Source organism: Podarcis pityusensis (assembly GCF_964106645.2).
Source record: "Podarcis pityusensis genome assembly, chromosome: 2".
NCBI lineage: Eukaryota > Metazoa > Chordata > Lepidosauria > Squamata > Lacertidae > Podarcis > Podarcis pityusensis.
In genome coordinates, this window is record NC_138029.1 from 117,496,135 (window position 1) to 117,516,093 (window position 19,959).

Here is a 19,959-nt window from a genome sequence, read left to right on the forward strand (position 1 = left end):
GCATTTATTTCTAAAGACAGCTCTTCTGCGCAAGAGATGCTTTTTGAAATAAAAATACTGCAACCAGCTAGTAGCAGGGCCCAGTTCACCCGTGAGGCAGTTGCCTCAGAGGGCAGATTGGGGGACAGTAAGGGAGGGGCCGCAGGTCCAAGCCCCAGGGACGCTGCTTTCCTCACTGCCTCCTGTTGCCTGCCTCCTCCCCTGCTGCTCTCTAGCCTCCTTTTTTCACCCCCTCGAGCAGCAGCTTCAGTGGGTGATAACTTCAGCAGCAGTAGCAGGTGATCACCATTTTCTGTTTTGCCTCAAGAGGCAGTGGACTCTGCAACACAAGAAGTGGTGGACTCTCCCTTCTGGGATCAAATCAGAAATCTCTCTCATTCTGGGATCAAATCAGAAACCAGGACAGCGTCTCTAAATCAGGGACATCCCTGGAAAATAGTGGCACTTGGAGGGTCTGTCTTTCCCTGCTTTTTCATTCGCTGCCTCTGGTCTCCTGCATCCATTTAGCAGAGAATGGGAGAGGTTTTGGCCATCATACTTCTCCTCCACCCCCACCAATATAAACAAAAGCACAAGGAGACACACCATTTTGGAGTGAGGACCAAAAAATAAAATTGTTTTACTATTTTATTACTTATTTTTGCAGTTCAATCTATCTATAAATTTTATTGTTTATAGCCAATGGCCACCACAATACAATATGAGCACAAATCACACAGCTGCAAAACAAAAGACATTGCATGCACCAGATCAGGATAAATCTATAGCGTCCAAAAGTTATTTTCACGGTTGTTTCAATGGGAAGGATATAGGGCAGCAGAGTCCAGGTGGTGAGGTCCAGATTACAGCTTCCATCATCCTTGACTGTCAGCCCTGCTGGCTAAAGCTGATGGGAACTGGACAACAACATCTGGGGACACCTCAATGACTATTCTGTGATATACAGAATCTACAATACTCTCCTGGTATGCCCCACGGAAGACCTTAAGATCCATAAATAGCAACACCCTAGTGGTCCCGGGTCCTAAGGAAGTTAGATTAGCCTCAACCAGAGCCAGGGCCTTCTCAACACTGGCTCCGGCCTGGTGGAACGCTCTGCCTCGTGAGACCATGGCCCTGCAGGATCTGATATCTTTCCGCAGGGCCTGTAAGACAGAGTTGTTCCACCTGGCCTTTGGCTTAGAATCAGTTTGATTCCCTCCCCCTCTTTCTTTTTCCTTTCTCTTCCTGTGAAGAGGCTGCATCCTAATTTTTTTATGTTGTATTTTAATCTTGTTTTTTAAATTGTATTTTAATCAACTTGTTTTTATTATTGGTTGTTAGCCGCCCTGATCCCAGTCTTGGCTGGGCAGGGTGGGGTATAAATAAAATATTTATTTATTTATTTATTTATTTATTTATTTATTTATTTATTTATTAAAAAGGATTAAGACACTGATCCAGAAGACAATGAATTGCTGACTGTGGCTGGAATGAATCCTCTCCAAGGACCTCTACAAAGATGTCAACATAGCTCTTTGCAAATAAACGTTCCCTTTTAGAGCAATCATTTTGCTCTGGAGAGAAGCGCCTGCTGGGCCTGAGAGGTAGATTTGGTCCCCTTAAGGCTTAAGCCATCCTGAGTTGGGTTTTGTTTCCTGACAGCCAAAAGAAAGGGAGGAGCATCTCTCCAGAGAACGAGGCTCCTAGGAAGGTGTAGAGATGGGCTCCTGTGTCGGCATCAAAGAAAGACACCTCCCTCCCATCATAGTTCAGAGTCACTCGGATCCGCTTGGGCTTGTTGCTCAGGGACAGTGGAGGGTTGTCGGGGGGGTTGAAGGCACTGTACCAACCTCCCCTCTTCCCCACAGACCAGACGCCTCCTTCAGGACTTAAGGCTAAGCAGCCCTTTCTCCTCACTGACTTCCTGGCAACCCCAATAGCCCACATCTCCTCACTTCCCACAATGACTTCCCAGTAATGGCTGCCTTTGGTGAAGCCCTCACGTCCCAGCACAGCAGGATCGCTGTAGAACCTCTCAGAATTGTTGGGCAGGTGTTGATATTCGTCTCGCCATCTCACGCTTTTGCAGTCCTCAGACAGGACAAGCCGAGGATAAGCTGTGGCTCGATCCAGAGTGACATTTGCTGTTGGGGAGAGAGATGAGGCGTAAGGAAAAGAGGCAGAATCCGCGGAAAGAGAGGACACACCAATGCAAGACAAAACCCAAGAACCAGGTTCCCTCTCTCATGAAATAGGACTTCATTGCATTGCATTCAGGATTGGGACCCTCCTCTCCTTCCTCCAGATGATAAATGCCCTTTTGCTGTCTTTTTAAATTAGGCTCTCCCCCCCCCCCCTTATTCAATATATGTTGCTGGATGAACATTTTGTATATTCTGTTCATTGTCTTACATTTTTCTGACTTTTTCTGACTTTTACATTGTGTATCTTATTTGCTCAAGTTGTTTTGAGATATTTTCTCTGTATAAAGAGATTGATAAATGTAATAAAGAAACAAAATAATAACATTATTTATGCTGTACCCCTCCTGTCAATCCAGGTATCTCAAATGACCCAGAAAATGTTTACTTTCCTTTTTTGTGTGAGTGGATCCAGGAATCGGATGCTATGATGGCTGCAACATCACAACAGTGCAATTCACTCAAGTTAAGCTACTGATTGTTCCAAGGTCTGGGGGACGGGCTGTTTAAACCCAATAAAACAACATTTCCCATCCCCTCTGTGAATTTGGTCTTCCATTGGAAATTCACCTTTCTGAGCCAGTCTGAGGAATACAGTGTCTGAAGAAGGAAGAAGATAGAAAGTTTAAGCACTACAGTGTTGGACCTCTGGTAAATCTTGTCACAAGAATATGACTTAATAACATAATGCATATTGTTTATTTAAAGTTAAAGAAATTAAGTTGAACAAATATTTTTATAAAAAAACTAATAATAATAATTGAAATAGAAATTGAAATACTTTATTGTCACTTGTACAACTTGTATACAGTGAGATTATACAAGCACCCCCACTCAGTTCTCTTAGTCTTAATTCCCCTCGTTTACTGACACACACACACCAAACCCGAAAGTCAGTTGCCCTGTTGTTATCTTTTCATTCAGCAGCCTAACAGTCCATGGATAGAAGCTGTTCTTTACCCTGTTGGTGCGACTAATCATGCTTCTATATCTTCTGCCTGAGGGCAGGAGATCAAGAAAGTGCTGGCCAGGGTGTGAATAATAATAATAATAATAATAATAATAATAATAACAACAACAACAACAATAACAATAATGTATATATACTGCCCTTTACCAGAATATATCAGGGTAGTTCATATGGGGAACAGATTAAGATAATTAAAAATGTAAAACACAGAAATAATAAATCATACTAGAAAAGATTGTCTATGAACCTCATAGTTCAAAGTAGGATCAATAGTGGTGCATAAGCTCTGCAATACCAGTCTTTGGCAGGAATACAAAGGGGAACTGGCCACAGCCTCACATCTGCCCCAAGTACACTGGTGGTTCCAACGGTGGGGGTTATTAAAGCCGCAATTTTTTAACATAACAAGAAGCTAAACTTGCAGAGGCAGAATTGGCAAAGCTCTCAAGCAAAAGGAAGTCCCAGACCTTCTAAGTGTCCCTAGTTTCCAGGGACAGTCCCGGATTTACAGAAGCTGTCCAGGTTTCTGATTTGTCCTGCTTTTCCTTAGGACATCCCTATTTTCATCGGAGAAATGTTGGAGGGTATGAAGTGCTGCCTCACTGAATTTAATTTCCAGTAGCATTGCCCTGGAACTCTAGAGATGGTTTTTGCATCAAAGGCTGGTAGGATCATATATGGGACATTGCCCTCTCAGAGCACACAACACAGCTCTGTTGAGTGGTCAGATACACAGGTTTGCCAAATGAGGTCAGTTTGGAAAGGTTATGGTTTCTCTTCCTTTGTTTTGCAAGCAGTAACACTTCCGTACTCAAATTTCTATATGGTCTATCTGGATCTCAATCACAGAAGGCAGAGAACTCAGTTAAATATAGACGTCAACTTCAGCACTGCTTGCACTGTGTCCTATTTTTATGGCCTTAATGTAGTCCACATTGTGGTTTTGGTTCTTGTTCGAAAGTGGATAAAAGCATTTTGGGGGTTTGGGATTCTTTCAAACCAACACTTAGGTAGAGGCTGTTTGGAATGTCCCCTTACTTCTCCAGTGAAATGTGGAATCTCTTGTGAGACCAAGATGGTTGCAGCACTAGATTTTTTCATTCTGTGATTTGCCCTGAGATCTAATAATGAAGGAGTGGTATAAAAATAATAGATAGATGATAGATAGATAGATAGATAGATAGATAGATAGATAGATAGATAGATGATAGATAGATAGAGATAGATAGATAGATAGATAGATAGATAGATAGATAGATAGATGATAGATAGATAGATAGATAGATGATAGATAGATGATAGATAGATGATAGATGATTGATAGATGATAGATAGATAGATAGAGATAGAGCAGATGCGGGTGTGAGTCTGAGGAGGAGGAGATGCTTCAGGAGGGTAATAGGCGCTTGTTGTGAAGCCCAAGCAAACTCTGAGAACCTCCCAAAGGACCACTCCTGATTGTGTAGTGTCAAGGGGAATTGGGGTTGCTTGTGTGTAAACCTCTAGCTGTTCCAAACTGCTTAGGGGCGGTTGTGTCTTTCCCTGACTGAGCAGCCTTGCCGCTGCTGCTCAGTCGCTAGCAGTATCCGTGAGTGGGCGTCTCCTAAATTTCCTCCAGCATAAGAACTCCTTAACGGACAACCTTCGCCTCGCCTCTCTGCACGGAAGCCTTCTGCGCAGAGTGGGCGTGCCTAGTGGTGGTCCTCCACCCTCCTCACTGACTTCACTGGAAGAGTCTCGGAGCCTCACCTCCGAGATGCTCTCTGCCTCTCCCTTCTTCCTGGTGTCACCTGGACTTCCTTCCCCAGACGCCGTTCTCTCTCTACCCTTACTCGTTCCCTCTCCTGCAGAATCCGGAAGCCTCACCTCCCCCCTCTGCTCTGATGTCAGTTCCCTGACATGTAGATTGGCAACAATACACAGAGGAGATTCCATATAGTTATGAACAGAAACATGTTGGAACAAAAACTCAGGACTTTACAATACAATACACCCTGGTGCATTTGTGGCGGTTACCATTCCAGCCTCAGAGGACAAGAATGGCAATATAAATGGGGCAATGGGCAGTTGCAGGGGTGGGGGAATGATGACTAGGCTGAAAAGAAGGAAGCTCTGCTGGTGCCACTATTTGGCAAGAACAAAATATAATGAAGAGTCTGGCATGCTCATTTTCAGACTTATACAATACCTAGCATAAAATCCTCACCGTCATTATTCATTACCTTTGAACTGCTTCATGTCACCCTGCAGAAGGGGATTTGTAGCACAGAATTGCGAGATCCTTTTCTTCAGCTCTGGAGGGAGATCCACTGGATTCCCTAGTCTCTCTCTTTTCTCATATCTGGTGGAGAAAAACAATTTTAAACCACCCAACTCCAAGGAATGCAAAGAAATTGAGAGGAGGAAGGAACTGCTAGAAAGCCAAGAGAGAGAGGCAAACACAGAGGGATTGAGGCCCAGAGGGATGGAGGAGATTATGGACGCCAAAGCCTGGGGGCCAGAACACGGTCTCTGAGTCTCTCCACTTACATCTATGCCAGTAAAAAGAAACGTCAAGTGATACCATTACGCTCAGAGTTTCTCTGTTTCTAGCTTTGCAGCATTGCCTATAACATGCAACGGGCATAGGGTTGCCATACGTCTGAAATTTTCCAGACATAGCTCAACAACTTTGCCCAAAAAAAGCCCAACAACTTCTGCATCCGGATTTTAATTTTTTGAAACATGGCAACCCTAAAAGGGCATAAATTATCTGAATGTACAGTGGTACCTCGGGTTACAGACGCTTCAGGTTACAGACTCTGCTAACCGGAAGGAGTATCTCAGGTTAAGAACTTTGCTTCAGGATGAGAACAGAAATTGTGCAGTGGTGGCATGGCGTCAGCGGGAGGCCCCATTAGCTAAAGTGGTACCTCAGGTTAAGAACAGTTTCAGGTTAAGAACGTACCTCCAGAATGAATTAAGTTCTCAACCCGAGGTACCACTGTATTGACAACACATTGCATATTTCATTCCATCACCCATTCCTTGGCACTGGGCCATTCTTGCCCTCTTTTCAACCCATTGCTCAGTTCATTTTTGCCTTGATTATGCCTTTCGGCTGCTCTAACCATTTGTTAAAATTCAACAAATGGAATCAAATGCAACTCGAAAAAGCACTTCGAGAAATAACAGAGTGGGCTACAGAAGACAACTCCCACCATCTTAAAAGTATATGTAAGGGTATCTAAGAAGAAGTTTAAAAGTCTAGAAAAAACTGAAAGGATTTTGCCTGGCTCTTAAAAGATGCTTTCTATTCTTTGTCATTTTCTGACAAAGAGAACAAAGGAGCAGAAAAACAGGTTGGACCTGAGGGGTTCAAAAGAGGGCTCCTGTAGTTACCTGCAAAATGCTGCAGGTGTGGGGAGTCCCCCTCTCTCTCCCTTGGAGCCTGGAGGGGCAGGTTTTATGTACTGGGCTCCTGGACCCTTCCCAGCCTCATGAGGAGAAGCAACTGGAAATGAGAAGGACCCACTTACCTCTGCAAGGTGCTTCTCACATCCTAGAGAGAAAAAGAGGGAGAGAAGAAGGGAAATCAGTGCCTGCCACAAGATAGACCCAGGATAGGATTCGCTCTGGCCCTTTGGCGCTGTGGGTTTCCCATGGAGGAGATATTCACGAGACTATTGTCAACAGACAAAATGGCTCCATTTCGACGCAGTGAAAGGTGAACTATTAGATGCAAATGAATAGAACAAAGCTGCTCCCACTTTTTAAAATCTGCAGGGAAACTTCCCAGTTTTTCATGCAACATAAGAGAGAAAACCCACATTTGCAAATGATGGAAAGAAGCTCCCACAGAATCGTAGAATTGTAGAGTTGGAAGGGAACTCGAGGGTCATCCTGCTCCTCTATAGAACAGCCCTGGCAACCAAATATATATAATCCAACAGAATATATATATATATATATATATATATATATATATATATATATATTTATATCTATAAATAAGGAAACATCAAATCTTTAAAAACTTCCCAAAATGATAATAATTCCCTTACAAACACACTTTCAGCTGCTTCTGCCACAGCCTTACCAGGAGGAGTTCACTTCCCGGCTGCTGGCGTTTCTCCTCAATCTCCTGGATGATCCTTTGAAGAGAGGAGAGTTCCTCAGAGAGCTGGTCCATGAGCTGATCCCTTTTTGCTGCAATCTCTTTCTCCACCTTCTCCATCTGATTCAGCAGGCGCTTCTCTTGCTTTTTGAGAAACTGGCGCAGTTGCCTGAACTCATTGGCTGCCTTTTGCCTCTCCGTTTCTGTTAATTTCTGCAATAAGCAGAATAAAAAAGAAGAGGAAAGGAATTCAGCATCTGTATTTGTGTCCAGTCTTCGCAGAATAGAGGGGTGTTGTGAGAATTCCACAGGAAGGGCAATTCTGGCTTCTCAAAGCCTACGGGAACGCCTCTCTTGGTATGCCCCGCAGAGGACCTTACGGTCCACAAATGACAACATTTTGGAGGTCCCAGGTCGCAAGGTGGTTAGACTGGTCTCAACTAGGGCCAGGGCCTTTTCAGTACTGGCCCCAATTTGGTGGAACGCTCTATCACAAGAGACTAGGGCCCTGCGGGACTTGACATCTTTCCACAGGGCCTGCAAGAGAGAGCTGTTCCGCCTGGCCTTTGGTTTGGACTCCATCTGGTCCTTATGTTTCCCTCCCCTTATGGGTTTAATCTATGGGCTACTTTTAAAATGAGGCTGCATTTTAAATTGCATTTTAACCTGTATTTTAAATTGGTCCCCCCCCCAATTATGTTTTTACTGTACTTTTACTGGTGTTAGCCGCCCTGAACCTGGCTTTGGCAGGGGAGGGCGGGGTATAAATAACTATTATTATTATTATTATTATTATTATTATTATTAGCACGATGAGAAGTCAGGAAGATGCTGACTCTGAGACTTCTAGACTGGGTGAGAAGCATTGGGGGTAAAATGCCAAGGATTGTAACAAGTAATTTGACCCAGAAAGGGCTGGTGGTGTAAAGCAGTGTTCCCCAACCGGGGGGACCCAATGATATTCTAAGGGGGCCACAGCAAGAGACTAGGGGGCCACAGAGGGCAGTGAAAAGTGTAGCAAGAAAATCCTGATTGGCCGGCTATTTGCTTGGTCAAACCCAAGTGGGTAAGGGGGTGCCCACCAGGGCCTGGCACTCCTTTTTGCCATTTGCATTTTCTTGGTGTAGTCCTGGTTTTTTTTCTGGCAGGAGAGGGTGATTGCTGAGGCTCCCGTTTCAATCAATAGAGCCCACAATCTAGAACCCTCTCTTGCCCTGACCTAGCCACTGTGATCCATGTGACGGTCACCTCCAGACTGGATTATTGTAACTCACTCTACATGGGGCTGCCCTTGAGACTGACCCAGAAACTCCAGCGGGTGCAGAATTAAATAAATAAATAAATAAATAAATGTAATAATACTTTATTATTTATACTCCGCCCATCTCACTGGGTTTCCCCAGCCACTTTGGGCGGCTTCCAACAAAACACTAAAATACAATAACCTATTAAACATTAAAAGCTTCCCTAAACAGGGCTGCCTTCAGATGTCTTCTAAAAGTTTGTAGTTATTTTTCTCTTTGACATCTGGTGGAAGGGCGTTCCCCAGGGTGGGTGCCACTACTGAGAAGGCCCTCTGCCTGGTTCCCTGTAACTTGGCTTCTCACAGCGAGGGAACTGCCAGAAGGCCCTTGGCCCTGGACCTGTAATTTTATTCCTTACGGGGTCCTTGCTGTGGGATCACATTCACCCGGTGCTATACCAGCTGCACTGGCTCCCGGTAGAGTATAGGATCAGGTTTAAGGTGTTGGTTTTAACCTTTAAAGCCCTATAAGGCCTAGGACCCTCATACCTACGGGACCGCCTCTCCTGGTATGCCCCACCGAGGACCTTACAGTCTTCAAACAAAAACATCTTGGAGGTCCCAGGCCACAGAGAGGTTAGGCTGGCCTCAACCAGAGCCAGGGCTCTTTTGGCTGTGGCTCCAATCTGGTGGAACGCTCTGTCACAAGAGACTAGGGCCCTGCGGGACTTGACATCTTTCTGCAGGGCCTGCAAGATGGAGCTGTTCCACCCGGCCTTTGGCCAAGGCACAGCCTGACCCCCTTCTTTGGCAATCCTCACAGAACTCTAGCCCAATGGTTGCCATTAATATGATTTCAACTGATTTCATAATGAAATGATTTTAGAATGTTGTATCATTTTACTGTTGTTAGCCGCTCTGAGCCCGGCTTCGGCTGGGGAGGGTGGCATATAAATAAAATATTTTAAAAAAACAAAAACAAAACCCATGTCAGGTAAATGTGGTAGTGGGGTGGCAATGGGTAGGGCTGGGTGAGCCAGAGCTGCTTTTTTGCTGCCCCCTGGTGGCAGCCTGGGCCTGACTCTGCAATCCACCCCAGCACCTAGTGGATCGGGGCCTTTGGATGTTGCCGAGGCACTTTATGTCGAAATCAAGCCTTATCAGAGGAATTGGCCACTCTCCAGGCACCCGGCTTGAGTTAATAACCTCTCTGTCTGCGACTCCCGGCAGATGCAGGCGAGAATCTCTATCGGCGATCCTCCTCAGACGTGAGAAGAACACACCACTCCTCCCCTCTTCCCTGCTATCCCCAGGGAGGGGAAAGAGACAGACAGAAATGTATTTACATGCCTTTTATTTCTGTCTTTCCAGCAGTACAGAGAAACATGTCTGCACTCTCTTAACACCAACAGCCGAGAGAGAGAATAACCCCTCCCCTGTACTTCCAGTACAGGTCAGATGACACTCTGAGCTAACATCCGGTGCTCAGTGCAGTGAATAGACTGTCCCTTTGTTCCCACGGTACAGTCCCAAGCATCAACATCCTGTTTGGCTTTCCAGCCATCTGGAGCTCGCTGCTGCATTGCTCCTTTTTTTAACACTTTATAGGTTAAAACCAGCACTTTGAATTGGGCCCGGAAACTAATTCGTAGCCAGGCCAGTGCAGTCAGAAGAAAGTCACACTGCGTTCAGCGGGCCTTACTCCCAGCTAACAAATTTTAGGAGAGATGAGGCCTTTCCAAAAGGACAGGTGTTCTGAGGACTTGGGTTGCCTCTTGGCTTTTGTTTCTCTGCGTTTTACATGAAGTTTCTCAATATGAGAGTGATGGCTTACGTCCTCCTTCCCTTCCCAGTGTCCAGGTCACTTACCAGCAGGTCTTCGCTTTCCCTTTTTACCGCTGCTTTTTTTACCAGAATTTTCTCTTTCTCCTCCAGGAGATTCTCCAGGCAGCTATCCATCACATTCTGAAGAGAAAACAAAAACTCAGGATTGATTTGGAGAGAGTAGAGGTGGGCGATATGCTTATTTTCCGCCATGCATTCAAGCGCCTGGGAACAAGGTCGGCCCTGCGCTTAGGAAGAGTGATCGGCTTGAAGCTGCTCTGTCTCCTTGCAGAGGATGCGATCCTAGGTTTTAAGTGAGTAGTTGCAAAGTGCTTTCTGTCATTTTTGAGTAAGACCCGTTTGTATAACTCCTGCTATTTCTATAAATGGTATTTTTACTAGAGGCTTATGTGAATTGCTGAAACAGGCACAGAGCCTAAAAGGTAAATACAAATATATGTATAATTGCCATTTTTAGGGCAATTTCCTGTTTGCTTTCAGCCTTAATTCAAATTATGAAGTAATCTAAAGTTCAGTTCACATTGCTAAACATCATGTGAGAGGAGTTTTTCAAAACTAAAATTAATCAAGAGTTATCTTAGGTCCACTATGAGTCAAGCTCGGATCTCTGGCTTAGCCATCTTGTCAATTGAAAACAAAGTAGCGAAAGGAATTGATTTTGATGATGTGATTTCAAAATTTGCAGAGAACAAAGTTCGGAAAAAGGGGTTTTAAGTGCTTTTGCCTACAATGTTAAGTAAATAAACCAGAAAATAACACCTGCAACTATAAGTATCTTATTTTTCCTTCTTTTAATAATTTCAATGTGGGGGGGGCGGGGCGGGGTGACAAGAAATTTTAGCACCGGGTCCCGCCTGATGTTACTACGCCACTGAGCATAAGTGTGGATGAACCCTAAGATTCTCCTGTCAGACTGCACAGCTGCTGTGTTTGCAATGAGGAGAAGGGTGTTACCCTGTTCTTCACCCCTTGGGATGGATGAAACTATCCTTTACAAAATGTTCCAGGAAATGTCAAAACAAAGAATCCCTTAATACAGAATTTTTTTTAGGGGAAAGATGGGAGCCCCCATTATTATTATTATTATTTATTTATTTATTTATTTATTTATTTATACCCCCGCCCATCTGGCTGGGTTTCCGCAGCCACTCTGGGCAGCTTCCAACAAAACACTAAAATACAATAACCTATTAAACATTAAAAGCTTCCCTAAACAGGGCTGCCTTTAGATGTCTTCTAAAAGTTTGGTAGTTATTTTTCTCTTTGACATTTGGTGGGAGGGCGTTCCACAGGGCGGGCGCCACTACCGAGAAGGCCCTCTGCCTGGTTCCCTGTAACTTGGCTTCTCACAGCAAGGGAACCGCCAGAAGGCCCTCAGTGCTGGACCTCAGTGTCCGGGCAGAACGATGGAGGTGGAGACGCTCCCTCAGGTATACTGGACCGAGGCCACTACCTACAGAAAACTAGAAGCTCCCTTGCATTGGGAGCAAGGGAGCTTTCCAGACACATTGAGACAATATTCTGCAAAGAGAACGCACGGTGGGGAGGAGGAAGGAGTCAGTTACCAAGTGCAAAGATGACTTCGTACCTTGTATTCCTGGACAACTTCTTCCTTGAGGACCACAGTGTGCGATTCATGTTCCGGGGAACGTTCACAAAACATGCACACCAATTCTTTATCATCTCTGCAGAACAGGTGGAGTCTTTCCTTGTGTTTCTCACATAGCTCCTTTCCTCGGAGTTTAAACTTTTCTGATATGTTTGCCAGGTCCCAATTGGGACGGAAATTCCCTTTCTGGATCTTGGCTCTGCAGACCGGACACTCCAAGTCCCCCGCACCCTTTTCTTCCCATTTATCGCTGCAGTTCTGGATGCAGCCCTGACAGAAGTTGTGGCCGCAGTCCAAGGTCACGGGGTCTGTCAGATAGTCCCTGCAGATGGGGCACAAGACTTCATCCTCCACATCTGTGGGTGGAGAATAGGAGGCCATGGTGGGTGAAGAGTCTGCGGATTTGTTGACAGAAGAGGCAGCTGTAGAAAAAAAAGCAAAATGAGAAGCAGCTAGAGGATAAAGGGGTTGGGGTGAAAACTATTGGTCAATAAGCATTTCCAAATCCTTCTAGTGGGGAGTGACAGTGCCTCCAGACTGTGTGTGTGTGGATTCAAGCACATTCTGGAGCTAAAATAGATTAAATAGCTCCACCATCCTATTGGAACAAACAAAATTTAAAAACACTTGGCCTTTTTGTGGTCTGCAATAGAAGTTTCTTGCCTGGGGCTAACAGTTTCTGTATGGATGTCTTATTTTCCACAGGATTGTGAAGGAGAAGGGAAGGGTTAAAACACCCCTGCAGGCTCACTGAGAACTGAATGAAAACAGCCCTTTCTGAGCAACCAGCTGCCTGGGAGCATAAATTGGGGTCTAGTGGTAAAATACTCACCCCTGGATTAGCTTTCTCTTGCTGCCAAGATGCTGGGCTGACTGATCGATGAGAAATTCTGAGGTTTTCTTTTTCCTCGGTCAGCTCTTCCTGCTCTTGCTTCCTCGCCCTTTCTTTATGACAGGGCAGAGAAGTGCGTATTATGTACAGAATGATGTAACTACAACCAGGAACTGTTGCCTTAAATGGTGCTTCTGGGAATGCTCATCTTCCTCCCTCTCTCCCTTCACTTCTCAAATATCATTGATTTCCTCTTCATCTTTGCTCCACCCTCAGTATAGAAGTCTGCATAGAAAGAAAGAAAGAAAGAAAGAAAGAAAGAAAGAGTGAAAGAGTTAACTACCCTTCTCCATCGTTATTGAATTGAGCATTCGTGTGAGACATAGTTTCTTTTGGGGAAGGCATGGAAGGCTTTTTAAAATCAGAAATATTACAGTAAATGGTTAATGAGTAACTGCTTTGGCCTTTCTTGCATGAACTTTGCCTGACACTTCAGCCACACCCATATTGTTCCTGATGCAGATATAGACTGGCTGTTCCTCTGTGTGTTCTGGGAGATCAAGAGGAAGGGAACTGGTCACAGTAGGAGGAAGATTCCCTGGCTTCTCCAGCAGCCTGTCTGATCTCTTCTTCTTGCCCCCCCCCCCCTTCTGCCTCTGTTCTGGACTTCTCTCTGGTGCAGACTCTCCCTGCTCACTAATCCCTGTTGCCCCTTCAGCTTCTGACACCTCCTCCTCCTCCCTGTCTACTCCTTTTTCTCCCTCTGACCACCCATTGTCATCCCACCTCTACGCCCCTAGCTCTGAGCTTTCTTCCCCTGGGGGTTCTCTTAGGGGTCCCCCAGCTCGTGTCCCCCACCACTCCTCATCCAGTCGGTCCATGGCAGTATGCCTTTCTTGGCTGCCTTCACTGCCACTCGGTAGGCTTGGTGGGGAGCCCTTTCCAATTTTTGATAACATTTGACGGGATCTTTCTGTTATGTAGTGTAGTTTCACCCTGGGCCAACAGGGGGATACTGTATATAGTTTTCACTCAGGTCTGTAGATAGTTTTCACTCAGGTCCGCGCCAGTTATTTTAGGCGGGAACTCTGGGCTGTTGTGGTTACAATGTTGACAGCCGGCTGCCTATAAATACAGGCCGGCTGAGCTGTTCGCAGTTAGTTCTATTCCAGCTTACCATAATAAAGAGCTACTTGAAGAAATCGCTGTGCCGGCTGCTATGTCAACCCACCACCTAACACTGGCGACGAAGGTGGGATAGATGGACATCAGAGCACAGCCAGATGCGGCCAGCCTCTGAACTGAGCTGAATCACTGAGCTGAATCACAGAGCGAAATCACTGAGCGAAATCACTGGGCAGAACCAATTCAGAGCTGACTGTTCTGGCTAGAGCACTGTGTTCCATCTATCGCCCTTCACGCCGGCATCGGAATCATGGCTTCACTTGTGCCTCTACCGCCGTTTGCGCCAGCCTCTGAATCATGGGACTCCTACCTCGCTCGGTTCGACTGCTACCTCCAAGCCAACGAGCTGACAGAAGCATCACAGGAGCGGAAGCGGGGCCTATTCCTCAGCCTCTGTGGGCCTGAGGTGTTTGAGACGGCCCGAGCGTTGGTTGCGCCTGAAGCAGTCCAGGCAACACCATGGGACACGATCCAAGAGAAGCTCCGCAACCACTACGCACCAAAGCCGTCCAAGATTGCTGCCCGCCATGCGTTCTACCACCGGAACCAGGCAGAGGGGGAGTCAATCAACAACTACACCACCGCCCTGCGACAGGCTGCAATGCACTGTGAGTTCCGAGACTTAGACGATGCCCTGATGGATCGAATCGTCTGCGGGGTCCGGGACATCCATCTGCAACGGCGCCTCCTAGCCAAGCCAGACCTCACGCTACAGAAAGCCATTGAGGAGGCTGTGGCCTCAGAAGCTGCTGAACGCTCCGCCCAGGAGATCCGCAAGTCCAGCAGCCCGCGCCTTGCTAGGGAGCCAGTTCCGGTGCATCATGAAAAGGCCAGCAGTGAGGAGGCATCCTCCAGTGAAGACGATGACGTGCACCAGACAAAGCGGGAGCGCAGGAAGTTCCAACAGAAGTCCAAGGGCCAACCGGAATGTGCTGGCTGCGGAGGCAACCATTCCCGTGCCAAGTGTCGATTCAGAGACGCCATCTGTAGGAAGTGTTCCAGAAGGGGCCACATCGCTAAGGTCTGCCGATCGGCTCCGTCTGACACCCCCCCTTCATCGACTCGCAAGTCCAAGTCTTCACTCCAGTCTGCCAAGGAAAGTTGTTTCGCTCTCACCAACTGCCGCTGCCCGTCTGGAACCGCGATTGGCCAAACCGACTCGCCTACGCGACGCAAGCTGAACGTCACGGTGCTCATTGAAGGAGCTCCATGTGACATGGAGATCGACACCGGGTCTGCCCTGTCCATCGTGTCATGGAGCACCATCAAAAGACTGGTACCCAGAGTGTCCAAAAGGCAACTCGACTCTCACCGCGTACACCTGAGAGACTACCAGGGAAACGACATTCCCGTGGTAGGCGTTGGCCGGTTCCGGATCGCCTTCAAGGATTTTTTGGGCCTGCTCCGGTTGGTGGTGGTCGAAGGTCAGCGGCCAAGCCTCCTAGGGCTAGACTGGTTTGATGCCCTCGGCCTGGAAGTCACCGGCATCAACTGCATCTCTAACGCAGAGACTGAGGGTCTGGTCAAAGACTTTGCCGAGGTTTTTGACGGCACCTTGGGCCAATATACAGGTACGCCCATCTCCTTTAGCCTTGATCCACAAGTCGCCCCCATCAAGCTAAAGCCACGCCGGGTTCCCTTTGCTCTCAAGGCTAAGGTGGATGAACAACTGGACAAACTGATCGCCCAAGGAGTTTTGGAGCCGGTTGACCACGCAAAGTGGGAAACCCCCATCGTCACGCCTGTCAAGCCAGATGGGTCGGTGAGAATCTGCGCTGACTACAAGTGCACGATCAACAAGGCACTTCAGCAGCACGCTTATCCGGTTCCTGTTGTCCAACACCTGCTGCATTCCCTGGGTGAGGGTAAGGTCTTCGCTAAGCTGGACCTTGCCCAAGCCTATCAACAACTGCCAGTCGATGATGCCACTGCTGAAGCCCAGACGATCGTCACCCACCGGGGGGCTTTCCGTTGCCGCCGGTTGCAGTTCGGGGTGAGTGTGGCTCCTGGCATCTTCCAAAGCCTTATGGAGCGTCTCCTGCAAGGGCTTCCGGGCGTGGTACCATATTTTGATGACGTCTTGGTGTCTGCAGACTCACACCAGCAGCTGTTCGAGCGCCTCCGTGCCGTGCTGACCAGGTTCCAGGAGGCCGGGCTCAAGGTAAAGAGGGAGAAGTGCCAGATCGCCGTTCCACAGGTAGAGTTCCTGGGCTATCTTATCAATGCCTCCGGTCTTCATCCAACCACATCCAAGATCCGCGCTATCCAGCAGGCCCCCACCCCAAAGAACAAAACGGAGTTGCAGGCATTCCTGGGGCTGCTGAACTTTTATAACATGTTCCTGCCCCACAAAGCCACAGTGGCTGAGCCTCTTCACCGACTCCTTAGCACTAAGACGCCTTGGGCCTGGGGTCATCGGGAGACGGCGGCCTTCAACGCGGTCAAGGCTCTCCTTTCTTCAGACAGTGTGCTGGTACAGTACAGTGAATCCAGGCCGCTGGTCCTTGCCTGCGACGCCTCACCTTTTGGCATCGGTGCTGTCCTTAGTCACCGTTTTCCAGATGGAAGAGAAGCACCGCTCGCCTACTTTTCCAGGACACTATCTCCGACGGAACGGAATTACAGCCAGCTCGACAAGGAGGCATTAGCACTTGTGGCTGGAGTGAAGAGGTTCCATGAATACCTCTATGGCAGGACTTTTGACCTCATCACTGACCACAAGCCACTCCTGGGCCTCCTCGCCGGTGATCGTCCAACTCCACCGGTCCTCTCACCACGCATGCTGCGATGGACTGTTTTCCTGGCTGCCTACCACTACCGGCTCATCCATCGCCCGGGGAAATCGATGGGCCATGCCGACGCCCTCAGCCGTTGCCCTCTTCCAGCATTTGAGAGGACCACCGGTGAGAGGACCGGTGGAGTTGGACGATCACCGGCGAGGAGGCCCAGGAGTGGCTTGTGGTCAGTGATGAGGTCAAAAGTCCTGCCATAGAGGTATTCATGGAACCTCTTCACTCCAGCCACAAGTGCCAATGCCTCCTTGTCGAGCTGGCTGTAATTCCGTTCCGTCGGAGATAGTGTCCTGGAAAAGTAGGCGAGCGGTGCTTCTCTTCCATCTGGAAAACGGTGACTAAGGACAGCCCCGATGCCAAAAGGTGAGGCGTCGCAGGCAAGGACCAGCTGCCTGGATTCACTGTACTGTACCAGCACACTGTCTGAAGAAAGGAGAGCCTTGACCGCGTTGAAGGCCGCCGTCTCCCGATGACCCCAGGCCCAAGGCGTCTTAGTGCTAAGGAGTCGGTGAAGAGGCTCAGCCACTGTGGCTTTGTGGGGCAGGAACATGTTATAAAAGTTCAGCAGCCCCAGGAATGCCTGCAACTCCGTTTTGTTCTTTGGAGTGGGGGCCTGCTGGATAGCGCGGATCTTGGATGTGGTTGGATGAAGACCGGAGGCATTGATAAGATAGCCCAGGAACTCTACCTGTGGAACGGCGATCTGGCACTTCTCCCTCTTTACCTTGAGCCCGGCCTCCTGGAACCTGGTCAGCACGGCACGGAGGCGCTCGAACAGCTGCTGGTGTGAGTCTGCAGACACCAAGACATCATCAAAATATGGTACCACGCCTGGAAGCCCTTGCAGGAGACGCTCCATAAGGCTTTGGAAGATGCCAGGAGCCACACTCACCCCGAACTGCAACCGGCGGCAACGGAATGCCCCCCGGTGGGTGACGATCGTCTGGGCTTCAGCAGTGGCATCATCGACTGGCAGTTGTTGATAGGCTTGGGCAAGGTCCAGCTTAGCGAAGACCTTACCCTCACCCAGGGAATGCAGCAGGTGTTGGACAACAGGAACCGGATAAGCGTGCTGCTGAAGTGCCTTGTTGATCGTGCACTTGTAGTCAGCGCAGATTCTCACCGACCCATCTGGCTTGACAGGCGTGACGATGGGGGTTTCCCACTTTGCGTGGTCAACCGGCTCCAAAACTCCTTGGGCGATCAGTTTGTCCAGTTGTTCATCCACCTTAGCCTTGAGAGCAAAGGGAACCCGGCGTGGCTTTAGCTTGATGGGGGCGACTTGTGGATCAAGGCTAAAGGAGATGGGCGTACCTGTATATTGGCCCAAGGTGCCGTCAAAAACCTCGGCAAAGTCTTTGACCAGACCCTCAGTCTCTGCGTTAGAGATGCAGTTGATGCCGGTGACTTCCAGGCCGAGGGGATCAAACCAGTCTAGCCCTAGGAGGCTTGGCCGCTGACCTTCGACCACCACCAACTGGAGCAGGCCCGAAAAATCCTTGAAGGCGATCCGGAACCGGCCAACGCCTACCACGGGAATGTCGTTTCCCTGGTAGTCTCTCAGGTGTACGCGGTGAGAGTCGAGTTGCCTTTTGGACACTCTGGGTACCAGTCTTTTGATGGTGCTCCATGACACGATGGACAGGGCAGACCCGGTGTCGATCTCCATGTCACATGGAGCTCCTTCAATGAGCACCGTGACGTTCAGCTTGCGTCGCGTAGGCGAGTCGGTTTGGCCAATCGTGGTTCCAGACGGGCAGCGGCAGTTGGTGAGAGCGAAACAACTTTCCTTGGCAGACTGGAGTGAAGACTTGGACTTGCGAGTCGATGAAGGGGGGGTGTCAGACGGAGCCGATCGGCAGACCTTAGCGATGTGGCCCCTTCTGGAACACTTCCTACAGATGGCGTCTCTGAATCGACACTTGGCACGGGAATGGTTGCCTCCGCAGCCAGCACATTCCGGTTGGCCCTTGGACTTCTGTTGGAACTTCCTGCGCTCCCGCTTTGTCTGGTGCACGTCATCGTCTTCACTGGAGGATGCCTCCTCACTGCTGGCCTCTTCCTGATGCACCGGAACTGGCTCCCTAGCAAGACGCGGGCTGCTGGACTTGCGGATCTCCTGGGCGGAGCGTTCAGCAGCTTCTGAGGCCACAGCCTCCTCAATGGCTTTCTGTAGCGTGAGGTCTGGCTTGGCTAGGAGGCGCCGTTGCAGATGGATGTCCCGGACCCCGCAGACGATTCGATCCATCAGGGCATCGTCTAAGTCTCGGAACTCACAGTGCATTGCAGCCTGTCGCAGGGCGGTGGTGTAGTTGTTGATTGACTCCCCCTCTGCCTGGTTCCGGTGGTAGAACGCATGGCGGGCAGCAATCTTGGACGGCTTTGGTGCGTAGCGGTTGTGGAGCTTCTCTTGGATCGTGTCCCATGGTGTTGCCTGGACTGCTTCAGGCGCAACCAACGCTCGGGCCGTCTCAAACACCTCAGGCCCACAGAGGCTGAGGAATAGGCCCCGCTTCCGATCCTTTGATACTGCTGTCAGCTCGTTGGCTTGGAGGTAGCAGTCGAACCGAGCGAGGTAGGAGTCCCATGATTCAGAGGCTGGCGCAAACGGCAGTAGAGGCACAAGTGAAGCCATGATTCCGATGCCGGCGTGAAGGGCGATGGATGGAACACAGTGCTCTAGCCAGAACAGTCAGCTCTGAATTGGTTCTGCCCAGTGATTTCCTAACACCTAACACTTTCCTCCAGTTGTGTTTGAGCTGCCTCCTAGCTTGCTTCTTTGCCCTAAGCTCTGGAGTAGACCAGGGAGCCAAGTGGGCTCCACAAAGTGGGAGAGAGCCATTCAGATGTTCCAGGGGTCAGTCAGAGCTTTCACAGGAGCACTAGTCACCAACTGCCTATGCCATGTGCTCCTTACCGAGCCTGCCCCATTTCCCCTATACAGTGGGACCTCGGGTTACATACACTTCAGGTTACAGACTCCACTAACCCAGAAATAGTAACTCGGGTTAAGAACTTTGCTTTAGGATGAGAACAGAAATCATGCGGTGACAGCAGGAGGCCCCATTAGCTAAAGTGGTGCTTCAGGTTAAGAACAGTTTCAGGTTAAGAACAGACCTCCAGAACGAATTAAGTTCATAACCATAGGTACCACTGTATTTCCCCCTACTCTGAAGCACTGTAATTACACCCCCCCCTTTCTCC

At 48.6% G+C, this 19,959-nt stretch overlaps 1 protein-coding gene across 1 annotated transcript; it reads right to left on the minus strand.

Moving 5' to 3' along the window:
• Positions 1-609: 609 nt before the first annotated feature.
• LOC308470036 (E3 ubiquitin-protein ligase TRIM7-like) lies at positions 610-10,324 on the minus strand. The gene is made up of 6 exons (XM_080993255.1): positions 9,843-10,324; positions 7,232-7,462; positions 6,672-6,694; positions 5,376-5,494; positions 2,754-2,783; positions 610-2,126 (listed from the first exon to the last, which is right to left on the minus strand). Exons 2-6 carry the CDS (start codon positions 7,367-7,369, stop codon positions 1,609-1,611), a joined length of 828 nt encoding a protein of 275 aa, XP_080849381.1. The 5' UTR covers positions 7,370-7,462; positions 9,843-10,324; the 3' UTR covers positions 610-1,608.
• Between the last annotated feature and the right edge of the window lie 9,635 nt (positions 10,325-19,959).

What these genes read in the sequence shown, in the direction of transcription:
- LOC308470036 (XM_080993255.1), bottom strand. Translation starts at nt 7,369, where the DNA reads ATGGAGAAGGTGGAGAAAGAGATTGCAGCAAAAAGGGATCAGCTCATG. An exon ending in CGGGAAGTGAACTCCTCCTG is followed by an intron (nt 6,695 to 7,231) that starts GTAAGGCTGTGG and finishes TTTTCTCTCTAG; the next exon opens with GATGTGAGAAGCACCTTGCA. An exon ending in CCTCAGACTGGCTCAGAAAG is followed by an intron (nt 2,127 to 2,753) that starts GTGAATTTCCAA and finishes TCTCCCCAACAG; the next exon opens with CAAATGTCACTCTGGATCGA.